Source organism: Amphibalanus amphitrite, unplaced genomic scaffold (assembly GCF_019059575.1).
Source record: "Amphibalanus amphitrite isolate SeventyFive unplaced genomic scaffold, NRLGWU_Aamphi_draft 000131F_arrow, whole genome shotgun sequence".
Lineage (NCBI taxonomy): Eukaryota > Metazoa > Arthropoda > Thecostraca > Balanomorpha > Balanidae > Amphibalanus > Amphibalanus amphitrite.
The window spans coordinates 490,896-503,488 of record NW_024881626.1 but is presented as its reverse complement, the minus strand read 5'-3'; the positions used below and the strand labels follow the sequence as shown (position 1 = coordinate 503,488).

General features: G+C 49.4%; 1 protein-coding gene across 6 annotated transcripts; it reads right to left on the bottom strand.

Annotated features, from left to right (window-relative positions):
• Positions 1-6,548: 6,548 nt before the first annotated feature.
• On the bottom strand, positions 6,549-11,698 carry LOC122381983. 6 transcript variants are annotated; one of them, XM_043366801.1, is made up of 2 exons: positions 11,368-11,578; positions 6,549-9,736 (listed from the first exon to the last, which is right to left on the bottom strand). In XM_043366801.1, exon 2 carries the CDS (start codon positions 9,725-9,727, stop codon positions 6,962-6,964), a length of 2,766 nt encoding a protein of 921 aa, XP_043222736.1. In that variant the 5' UTR covers positions 9,728-9,736; positions 11,368-11,578; the 3' UTR covers positions 6,549-6,961. The 6 variants fall into 6 exon arrangements, with proteins under 6 accessions (XP_043222736.1, XP_043222737.1, XP_043222738.1 ...); XM_043366802.1 differs by lacking the exon at positions 11,368-11,578 and adding an exon at positions 11,618-11,698 and having other exon boundaries at positions 6,555-9,736; XM_043366803.1 differs by having other exon boundaries at positions 6,555-9,736; positions 11,451-11,495.
• Positions 11,699-12,593: the final 895 nt, after the last annotated feature.

Below are 12,593 nucleotides of genomic sequence, written 5' to 3'. Positions count from 1 at the left end.
TGAGCGGCCCGGCCCGGCCCGGCCCGGCCCGGCCTATAACGCTTTTGAGAGGCTTATATCTCAGCAACCGCTGGACTGATTGGCCTGTGGTCTTTTTTTTGGGTAGCCCCATCCCTTCTACCCCGTAATTGACTACTTTTGATACATCTCAGTGACCGTCGTGGCACGTGTCACGTGAAAAGTCAAGGGTGTTCAAGCTGTTTTGCAAAGTAGTGATTTTGAGAGGCTCATATCTCAGCAGCCGCTTGGGCGATTGGCTTGCGGTAATTTTTGTAGGGTAGCAGCATCCCTTCTACCAAAATTGGATACTCTCGGTGCATGTGGGTCACCCCCAGTGCACGTGCAAAATACAACAATAAGAGGTGTCAAATTTGTTCCCATTTTAATAACTCGGTAATTACTGGGGCGATTTCGCTGAAACTTGGCAAACAGGTAGGCACCCACCAGACAATGCATTCCCATTTGTTGCGGTTAAGGTGCTACTGCACGTGCGCACGTGCAGGGGGCGCTTCCAGATCTCGAGAACGGCTGAGCCGATTGCGCTCAAATTTGGTACATGGTTGGGACCAATTAGTAGGGTGCCGTGCAAAAGTCAGTTTGGACCCCGTTTGCACGTGCACACGTGCAGAATGCCGCTTCCAGATCTCAGGAACGGCTGGGCCGATTGCGTTCAAATTTGGTACACCGTTAGCGACCGGTTAGAAGGGTGCTTTGCGCAAGCCCGTTGGAAGTACCCTATCGCCCTTCCGCACGTGCAGGGCTCACTATCTCGCTCGTTCGTTCTTCGCCCAAAAGGCGTTTTACTGGTTTAAAATTACAAACGTTGACGACTGTGTCGACCATATCAATTCCTGTTTAGCACCGACGGTCGATGAAATGCCAATGTTAGAAGTTGGTTGTCGTTAAAACCCGGCAGTTGCTGGGGTATGTAATTCGCCACCAACCACTTGCTGGGGGGGGGGGGGGGATGGTAAACGCCTGCAATACATAACTCTAGAACCAATAGGCGCAGCGGAACGTGCGAGGCGGCAAACGGAAAAACGCGACGAGTACTTGAAAGTTGGAGCTACCTCGTAGCTAGTCTCATCATAAACTCTAGCAAGAGTGTGCACAATCTTTCATATAAGTGCTACACGAATGTCAGATCCATGTAGGGGTCAGTCAACCATATGTCAGGGTCAAGGTCGGCCGTCGGGTCAACCATGGTAAGAACATATCCCCGAAAATCGAAGTTGGCATTCGCAGCATATGACTCATGTTTTATGGGTACTTTTACATAGGTGTAGACATAGACCTCTGTAAACATGGACTGGACACAGAAAATCGGCACATGACCACAACGGCCCTAAAAGTTGACGCTAATTGCTCGGAAACCATAGCACTTACGACATCCATTTTTTCACTCTTCGGTAGCTCCATTCATTAAAATTGCTGGGAACCTTGCGTTGCTGCAGTGGGGTGTGTTGGATGAGAGCCTGCACGTGGCGCGTGCGGGGTGTTTACGAAGTTGGTGTAGTGATATCTCTGGAACGGCTGGGCCGATTTCCTTCCAATTTGGCATGTAAGCAGATACTATGTAACCATCACTGACCCATACTCCCAAAATGGTGTAATGCTGCACGTGCGCACGTTCGTACCCCTTTTCTATATCTCACAAACTAGCCGACGGATTTGGCTGAAATTTGGCATGCAGTCACATGCTGAACCGTCAATACTGGTGCGCAAGAAAAATATGAGGTACATATGCACGTGCGCACGTGCGCACCCCTTTGCTGTATCTCAGAAACTAGCCGACGGATTTGACTGAAATTCGGTATGCAGTCACATACTGAACCGTCCATGCTAGCGCCGCAATAAAAATGAGAGGTGTCGATGCACGTGCGCACGTGCACACGTGCACACACTATTTTTATCTCAGAAACTAGACGATGGATTTGGCTGAATTTTGATATGCAGTCACATACTGAACCGTCCATACTAGCGCCGCAATAAAAATGTGAGGTGTCGATGCAATTGCGCACGTGTGCACGTGCGCACGTGCATCCACTTTTTCTATATCTCAGAAACTAGCCGACGGATTTGACTGAAATTCGGTATGCAGTCACATACTAAACCATCTATAGGTACCTAGTACACCACTTTACGGCCAATTATAGACATAGCGCATATAATTCGGTAATAGTGTGACCAATTTCGACAGTACGGCAAAGCGCATCGATAGTTCGGCAGAGTGCAGGCTATTCAGACATAGCGCGTAATATTCAGATACAGTGAATCCAATTTTAGAAACAGTGCATTCAGATTCCGTACTGTGTGGTTAGAAACGTTTGCACTGGTGTTATTTATGCTGGCGCTACGCCGAAATAGGCAGTGATGAAAATCGTGTACCGATCCAATATATGAACACACTAATGCCGAACAACTGAAATTGTCTGCACAATTTCTGATACGATAGAGACATCCAGATACATTCAGAGGAGATATTTAGAGTATTGACATTCAGAGTACTGAGTAGATACGTATAACGTGTTTGGTCGAAAAAGATCGATTTACGAAATACATTATACATGCATCATTGTCGTAAGGTACCTATTCACGAGAAGTCGCCAAGTTTCAGTACAGGTTTTCGGAAAATGTAGAAAGATAATAAAAAATCAAAGATGCCAGTTTATTTTACCTAAATGGTTTTGGTACTCGAACGGCGTTGATTGCATGTTTGTACATCTCTTCTGTGATATTATGTTTTTTAACATAAGTAGGCCTACGCTATTTTTGGTTGAAAACTCCGAAATCATGACGTCACTGGATAGTCAATATCTCAAAAAATTCCGAACGATTTTTCTTCTAATTCCATATTCTAATTCTATGTAATCAAATTCTTCTAATTGGGCACCCGCGAGTTGCTGGGGGGACGTTAAACGCCCCCACTTTTTTCGCCGCGCTATAAAAACGGCGTGCCGCAGGCGCGCCAAAATTTTGGTGCCTATAGGGAATTGATTGAAGTTTATTGTGACAAAGTTAAAAAAAAAATCGGTCGGAAATTTTTTGAAATATCCGAGGTTTTAGTGACGTCATGATTTCTGAGTTTTCGACCAAAAACGGCATATGTTCAAAAAATCATAAAATCACGAAATTGACATACAGACATGCCGTCAACGCCATTAGACTGCCAATACCATGAACAATCAAACGGTTATCTTCGATTTTTGATTGTCGTTCCGCATTTTCCAAAATCTTGAACTGAGTCTTAGCAATTTCTCGTAACTACTTCACGACCATAATACATGCCATACATTTCTTAAATTGGACTTTTTGAACCAAGCACGTACACATATGATAAAATGAATGTCGCCATCGTGTTCTACGCCCCAAATTACCCATATAACATGTGTCACAGGCTGCGAATATCAGTTTTGATTTTCGGGGATATATGCCTACCTGGTTGACCTGACCTTGACCCTGGCCTATGTTTGACTGACCCCTACATACATGGATCTGACACTCTTGTAGGCCTTATATGAAGGATTGTGCACTGTTTTGACAGAGTTGATGACGAGAGGCGCCCATTGCGAGGTTCTGAAGTCTATGTTACTGAAAGCCCGATTTCAGGTGTTTGACCTGACCTTGACCCAACCTGTGACCTCAAAATTAACTTTAAGGTACTCATCTGAAGCGTCTCGTCGCGGTCTTTCGTTTGCCGCCTCGTGCGTTTCGCGGCGCCTATTGGTTCTCGAGCTATCGGCTGGGGGCATTTCACGCCCCCCCCCCCCCAGCAAAAGGCGGGTGGCGAAATACCCCAGCAGCTGCCGGGTTAATAAGCAATAAGCATCCATCAATTTCCTACAAGTACGTAGGTTTAGGAAGCGTACAGGTACGCTTCCTAGAAAAAGACCTACCTGACCTTTGATTCAAGCCAGATCTTTGGATACCAACGGCCAACCACATTTTCAGGTCAGGTCAGGTCACTGACATATGACATCATAGGTGAACCTCTGCACGGTCTTCAGATGTCGCAACTTCGCAACGACTTCAGTGCCAGAGGAGCTTTCACAGGGATGGTTCATGCCTCAGTAGTTCTAATCTCTGTCAACAGATGGCTTTCATGCGCGGCGCCTGCAGCATGCTGTGCCGCACGGCCCGGTAGTTTCGAATTTTCTCAACAGATGGCTTTCACTCGGCGCCTGCTGCATGCTGTGCCGCAAGACCACCACCGTTAGTTCCGCATGCTATTTATAAACCATAGTTGCAGCCAATGTAACGGCTTGGAACGCACAATGGATCGTTTCAGGCATGATAAGATATTCGGCATGAACTTCACTTAACCCTCGCCCGTATAGGGGGGGGGGGACCAACGGACCCCCCTCGGTTTTTCGCGAATAACTCGCGTAAAAAGCGGCCGATTGCAACGAAACTTTCAGTACCCTCGCGTTCATCATGTTTAAACCTACCCTGAAAATTTCATGACCCTGCCTGACTCAAATGACCTTTGGGCTTTGATCTACTTTTCGAGACCATGTTTGGCCGGAATCGCGATTCGGCGTATGTCGGCTCGCACTAGCAGCGCGTTTGCAGTCTTCTCGTGGTTCCAAGCGTTCAAACATGTGATATGATGTTGCCCCCATGCATTAGGGTGGGTTTCAAGGTCACCTGAAGGTCAGGTCAGGTCATTGACCTTTGGTGACCTCGGTGCATTTTTTCGAGTTTTACATGTTTCTAGGTCAGTTTTTCGAGCTGAATTCGAATTTAGCAACCATATGAACGTTTACGAAGTAGTTAAGGCGGCTTCGTAACATGTTACGAAGCTGTCAGAGGCGGTTGACACCTAGGGGAAAGTGGGGTAATACGGTCAGGGTAGGTAAGACGGGCACCCCTTCTGCAGACCAAACCAATAGCGCTACGAGCGAGAAAAAATAGGACCAGAATTGCATTTCCCACTATACACCACCATTGAAGTCTGGTGAATTTGTGTTCAGTCGATAGGTAATCTTTTATCTTGATTTCTTTAAAACACTCACTTCATTGAAAACATACATAATGTATTGTGCAAGCTTTTGTGTGTAGCACTAGGTATAGAGTTAAAAATTCGCAAACACTTGTGGTACACTCATATGCCACCAGTGTTCATTTACCGCGGATTTGCTTTGTCTGCATCAAATTGTCCTCAGAGAAAATCGTGCTAAACTTCTGACATTGAGTTTGAGGTAAGACGGGCAACTATGAATCCAATGGGTCTGTAATAGTGAAAATATTTTTGTTGCTGTAGGAAAAAAGAAGCATTTCTAATACGAATATGTTCGGTTCCGATACTCACAGACATGTTAGCAATATTCCTTCGGCACAGTTTATTCTCGAATAATGAATGTGAAAAACGGTTCTACATGGCTTCTGAACTAGGGCCTATATACGAGCATACGCCTTCTGCACGAATCTCGTATACCTACTGCCATTTCCGAAGCACTTGAGACCAACGAGCGACAGTATCAATGCGGCTAATCCCGGGCATTTGTTGCGAGCTGTGCTGATCGATGAAAGAAGCTGGCCGTCATGCCCTACCCATGTAACCGTCCCCATGGGCTGGGGTAAGACGGGTTTTTGCAAGGTTTTGCAAAAATAGCAGCAGTTTATTTGTTGAATCAGGTGTGCGTCTCATCTTCTGGCAAATGGAAGTAAAATGTCTAAAAAGGTTTTCACTCAGTTTCCCGTTTCTATGATGTTTCTAACTGGCCGAAAAATGGCTCCAAAGTTAAGGTGCCCGTCTTACCCCACTTTCCCCCACTACGAATACCCGGCAGGACCCCTACTGGTTGACTTGACCTGACCCGACCTGGTCTAAATGCTTAAAGACATCTGTGATCAAAACTAACACGATATTCGTGATCAGCACCCCGAAAAAAAACATAGCAGCTACACTTTACGACGTTCTAACAGGTCCCGATTTTCCCGACTTTTGGGTCATTGACCTGGCCTGGAAGGTCAGCCAATGACCAAGGACCTTAAAATTGGGTATCATCGGCTTCCTCTCGTCACAGGCAACACGCTCGTTCTGTTTCGCGAAGCTCTAGCTCGATCAGGGCCGAAACGGCAAGGGGGGGGGGGGGGGGGGTCCAACGGATCCCCCCCTGGACGTTCGCGGCTGGAAAAACACAAATACGGGCGAGATACGGACAGAATACCCATGTTGATATGGACAAAAATCCGGAATCGGAGCCAACCGTGTGTGTAGTGCGAAAGTTATGTCTGCAGTCTGAGTTCTGGAGTCGGTGTCAAGAGTTTTTTTTAAGCCAGTCCTTAAAAGTCCTAATTAGAATTTCGACTCTGCAGTCCTGGATCTAAATATGGACTGTCTTGACTGCAATAGGTACTTTGCATAGTTTTTAGAAAAAGCGACCCTGCTGATGCTTAAAATTCGTGAAAACGTGTTTTACTAGAAGTCAAATAATGCCCCCCAACCTAAAAAATAAAGTTTCAGCATAGGCTGGGCTGTCGATGTCTATCGTAAATCAAACTCCATCTATGTAACAACATATCGTTCAAAACCTACATCCTCGCCGTTAGACAGACTCAGGAAATTTATACACGGGAAGCATTTATTCCGAAGAAATAGGTATAAGTCGTCACATCAATTGACAAATAAACTGGTTTAACGTAGAAAAAACGTTAGAGAAGCGGCTGCAACGGAAAATCATTGGAAGAAAATTTGTCTGCCAAGGCTTAGCAGTTTAACGAAAGCTGAAAATAGCGTACGTCTAGACGGAATACCATCAAATGCATGAGAAACAAATTCATTCGTTCGTCCCACCCGTCACAACCCATACGAAAGAGGTCACACCATATATCGTCCGGCACACTTAACAAACACAATACTTTGGCGACACAACAATGTCCTATAGCTGAGGAGGAATGGCGGCAAGTACTAGAGGACAGGGCTACTGGAGCCGCTGCCTGGGCCGCTGTCACCGCGCTAGGAGCGCACCGCGGTGAAGGCGCCGGAGGGCACGCTCAGTACGCGCAGCAGGCCACACTCCATGCCCACGGCCAGCCATGAGTCAGCGCCGGCGTTACGGTTCCAGCTAACCTTGTTCACGGCCACGAAGGGGTAGTTGGACACCCAGCTGGTCGTGGTGGAGACGTGGTCGTCGAATCCCTCGCGGATGATGCCGCTCTTCTGGTTCAACTTGGCCTCCCAGATGGTGACGCCACACGACTCCCAGAGCTGAGTGTACTTGTCTCCGAGTAGGACCTCGGCGTCGGCGCCGTCGGCCGCGCCGGTCGGCTCCAGGCGCTCCGCCTCCAGTTTGAGCAGCAGCCGGCGCAGCTCGTGCTTCTGCTTGTGGGAGAGCATGTTGCGCCACTGCGCCAGCGCCACCAGGCCGCTCTCAGAGCCGCACGCCAGCCCGTTCACGGTGGTGTTGACCGACACGGACGTGCACTTGGCGCCGTGCGTGAACAGCGGCGCGTCCTGCACCGGCATCGCCACGTCCGACAGCATCATCGACGGCGAGCCCACGAACAGGCTGTGGTCATACGCGTTCAACAGTTTCTTGGTGGCGATCGGCCAGCAGAGGTCCGTCAGCATAGGCCGCAGCTTGGTGGCGGCGCGCTGTAGGGAGGCCGGCTCCTCGCGGTCCCACATCTGCAGCGTGCGGTCACGGCCGCCAGTGGCCAGGTGCCGGTCGCTGGCCGGGCTGAACGCCAGTGCCGTGCCGTGGCCGCGGTGTGCAGCAATCACCTGCACCGGGTACAGCACCTGGCTGGCGCCCTCGGTCTGACAGAGTAGCGGCGAGCTCGCCTGCAGGTTCCAGAAGACCACCACGCCGTTACCGAGGATGGCCGATATCGATCGATTGCCCTCGGTGGCCGCCCAGGCCAGCCGCAGACACGGCGAGCGACCCATGTCTCCGAACACCTCCAGACGCATGTCGGGCTCCTTCCGATAGAAAACCGGCGCGCCAGCCGAGCCCGCCTCCAGGGTGGCCGGCGCCGGCACGGTGTACACTCGCACCCGGCCGTCACCGCAGGCCAGCGCCAGACAGCCGAGTCGGTCGGCCGGAGGCACAGTCCGCTCGCCGATCGGACACCAGGCCAGGTCCCAGACGGGCCCACCGTCCACGCACAGCGCGAACTCGAGGCGGGCCGTCCGACGGTCCCCGCTGAATGACCACACCTGCACAGCGGTCGGCAGAGTCGAAGGTTCCACCGGCGGCAGGTGAGCGTCCACCACGGGCAGACACGCCACCGCCAGGAACTGGGTCTCGTCGGCGTCGCCAGACCAGTCGGCAGGCAGGGGACACCAGTCGCACGCCACCACCGGCCCGCCGCTGAAACACAGCACGCCGTTGTCGAGCTCCTCGAAGGCGAACGGGTCGAGCCGCTCGAAGGTGCGGTGCGGGTCAGGGTTCCCGATCTCCTGCACTTTGTATGCGGGCGACAGCTTCATGGGCGGCATGTAGCGGCGGCTCTCCTGTCCCGCCGGTCGCCAGCCGTCGATTTTGCGCGCCGTCGCCGACAGCACACGCGACTTGGGCAGCTGTGACCAGTACTTTTCCGTCTGCTCGCGGGGACAAGACTGGCGCTCAACCGCTGTGAAGTAGGTCAGCTCGCCGGCCATGTCGGGAACGATGGCGCCGGTACGCCGCATGTTCGGCTTGCCGCGCGGTCCGGCCGTCTCAGGCGCCGCCGACCGGTGGCTCTGCTCCACGTGCTTCACAATGTCAGTCTCCGTATCGGCCTGCTCCCCGCACTGGTCACAAGTGAACAGTTTCCACTTGGCCGGCAGGCCTGGGCAGTTGGGGTAGTGGGTCACCATGTCGTCCGCGGAGTCGGCCTGGAACTGGCAGCCGGGCATCTGGCAGGTCAGCTGACGCTCCGTTTGCAGCGCCCGCTCCCACTTGGCCACTGTATTAGGGTGTGGCGCCAGACGCGGCGCCGAGAAGCCGCGCTTCACCGGGCCGCGTGTGCTGCTCCTCGCGGTCACCACCTCGTTCGGCTCATAGTCCGGATCGTTCGATTTCGATAGCTTGGCAGCGCTCTGCCGCTTACGTTTCTTAGGTGGCTCGCAGTCCTCCTCGCCCTTATTTTTCTCTTCTTGCTCGTGCTTTCGCATGTGATGTGGCAATGACAGAGGTTTCAAGTAATATCCACACTTGGGACACTTGACAGGATTCACATCCTTTCCACAAGTACCCTGGTGATGAAAGAAACCAAGTGCTGAAGTGAGACATTTCTTGCACAAGGGACACTGCAACTTTCCACCTGCCTTAAGGACGCGGCCAAACGCCGATAGCTTTTGGGATTTGGTAAACTCCTGGCTGTCGCCCATCTGTCTGGCGAGCCCCAAATGAGCGGAAAGTGCGTGGCGCTCAAATGCCCTCTCGATGACCCACTCCTTGCAGACGCCACACTGCACGCGCGCCACATCTTTGGCCTTCGGAGGTCGGGAGCGCTTGGTGTTGAGGGCCGCGATCAGGCTGGTGGTGGCCGATGATGTCACGGTGGCGCTGGCGGCCGCCTTGGTGAGCTCAGAGGGCAGCTCCTGTTTGCTGGTCGGCGGCGTCTCGCCAGCGGTGTCCACGTCCGGCTCCTCAGAGTCGGACGTCACGCGGAGCGGCATCCGCTGCTTGCGACGACTGCCCGCCCCTCGCCGGCAGTCCTCCGACTGCGGGGCGGGCTTCGCGCCACCCGACGACGGTGCCGCACTGGCAGCAGACTTGGCCGACTTCTTGGGCATGACCAGGGCCTGGCAACAGTCAGATTCAGTCAGACGTGAGCGATTCAGTCCATTCAACCAGAAAATGTCTCATATAACTTAGCCATATAAGACCTTTAACCTTGCATTACATGACAAAGTGACAACCACATGGCTCATGAGGGACTGACACTGTCACCTTGCACATCCATGCACAGTACTTATCTTACATTCCAGTTGCATGCTACTTTAAAGAAATACTACCCAGTTCCAGTCCCATGACATGATTTGCCACTCTTTCTGCAAGTTAAGATTCAAAATAAATAAACATTCTATTACATTGATATTCAATACAGCAGTGTCAGAAAACTATATTTTGACTTGGGTGTTAGAAATCAGGGGGGAAATTCTTCACCAAAAAGGGAAAAGAGTGGAAAATTGTCAGTCACATAATGGCCACAAAGAGTGGAAAGGGATAAATGGCAAACATTTATATAGGAATAGTATAATGTGGGCAAAACTATCCAAGCAAATGCTTTCTCTGGGTAAAACTTGGAGTGGAAAATAGCTTTTAAAAATTTGAGGTGCTAGTGAAATGATTTTCTTTTGGATGTCCTTCCCACCAAAAGAAACACTTTCATTTTGGAACACTGCAAGAACAGTATAATTTTTGTGAGAACCAAGTAGAAACTGAAGATTTAACTGTACTTAACATTATCATGGTTGCTTGCACCTGGCATATCATATCATATGATATGTCAACAATACAAAGGTACCAGGTAAGAAAAATACCAAATATATTATCTATTATACTAATTACTAAATCACATAAGTTACAGACACTGCAGGTTACAGGTAGGTACAAATGGTATTGTCCTAATAGTACTGATCAAGGCCATCTATGATGGTACCCTTTTAAATGTTTGTTTAGGACTGAAGGCCAAGGCAAAATATAATTTTTCATCAACACCTTGACATAAATGAATTAGAATACGTAGTCATTATTTTTATTTTACTTAAAATCAGTTGCAACCAAATAGGTAGGTATAGCTATAGCCACAGTAAGTATTGATAGCAGCTCTTCTTATCAACTGCTAATATTGATTTGAGGATCTACTATAGGCCTTTAAAAAAAAAACAAGGAAAATAGGCACAGAAAACGGACGCCGGTGAAAACAGGGCGCCGGAGGGCATATTAGTCACGTGACATTTGGAACTTCTCCCGCTCCATCGGCCTTCTATATGCCAAACGTCACGTGTAAATTTCACGAACCTTGATCAAATCGCCCAAGGCGCCCTGTTTTCACCGTCGTCCCAGAAAACAGTGCAGGACCCCGCCTATAAGCATGATTATTTGCTGTTAATCTGCAGCATGGATTTTTTTTCATTTTTTGCAACAAATCAATCATTTTACCAACTCTTTAGTACCCTGATTTTACCATTAGCTTCAAGCCATTCATCGTGAACATATTAGTTAAACTGGGCTTCATAACAAAAACTAATACTTCATTGTAAACTTTAAAGTAATGCTTGACTTGGAACTAGCTATGAAGCTGTTTGATCTTGGAACTATAAATCGCATTGAGTAGGTACCTAATCTTGATACCTATGCCTTGGCAAGCCGTCCTTTGGCAGTTGGCACAGTTGACCGTTGGTACAAAATATAAGAAACTAGTTATTACCTTCGGCTTCAGATACCTATCTTTAGATGGCCTTGATCAGGAGCCTTGAGCTATGGCATAAGGTATAAGTATAAGCAAAATACCTATAAGAAACTATAAAATCAATAATAGAGTTCAGTGGAAACACTAAGGGTTTGTTCCCGTCGCTCCTCTAACCTCCTCCAAGCTCCTCTAACCTCCTCTCGTTTCAAAAAATCGTTCCCGTCGCTCCTCCAAGCTCCTCCAAGCTCATCTAGATTTCACATCTCACCACCACTATTTGCCTCCTCCCTCATCCCAAACGAAAGTTGGTTTTTTGGAGGAGGCTCTTGCGTAGACATATTTGGCGCACGTAATACAAATGTGAATTGTTTATAAATGAGATTTGAGGGAAGTGGAAATGATTTTAGTGATTGATGACGATTGGATATCTTTAAATAGTAATGTTTGATATTAATCTAAGGTTATTTTATTAGAAAGCGATTATTATCTCTTGATTTATGTTTGCGCGCCATAAATCGCCGACCGTTACAGCCCGCAAACAGCTGATTTCCTCGCGAAAATGTTCCCGTGGCTCCTCTGAAACGGCTCTCCTCCAAGCTCATCCAACCTCATCCGAGATTTTTTGGGAGGAGCGACGGGAACAGACCCTAAGAGTGGAAACCACTGGTGAAAACCAACACCCCGCGTTCGATGTCTCTCGGACGGCGAAGATTCTACGCCGTCCGGCCAATCACGTTCCATAACCGCAGCCGAGCCCCCGCTGACCTTGAACGGGAGTGGCCGGACGACGTAGAATCTTCGCCGTCCGAGAGACATCGAACGTGGGGTTAGTAAGCTGCGTCATATTTGTCCTAATTTTGTTACACGCACGTGCATCAGGGCCACAGGGGAGCAATGCCGCTTCAACCCTATTGGCCGTAGTGTCTAACGGTGGCGGCCATATTGCGCAGACCAGAAACCGGCTGCCGCCTGTGTTGAGGAATAGGGAATTCGGGACCTCGATTTACGTTTGCGGCCGCCGTATCCGTTACGTTCAAGTTACGTAGATACGGAACCCGGCATCTTACGCAGAATTGAGTGGGGAACACGATCGTATCTTCAGAATTCCTCAAATTCACTCGCCTGACCTACATTTGCCCCGGCCGAGGGGGTTGATTGAACCCACCTCGCTAATGCACCGTTAATTAAACTAGAATTAAGCGGTAAAGTGGTCGTATGCGGCAAATTATAATGCAGAGTGACTG

Coding starts and splice junctions, on each gene's coding strand:
- LOC122381983 (XM_043366802.1), bottom strand. CDS start 9,727: ATGCCCAAGAAGTCGGCCAAGTCTGCTGCCAGTGCGGCACCGTCGTCG.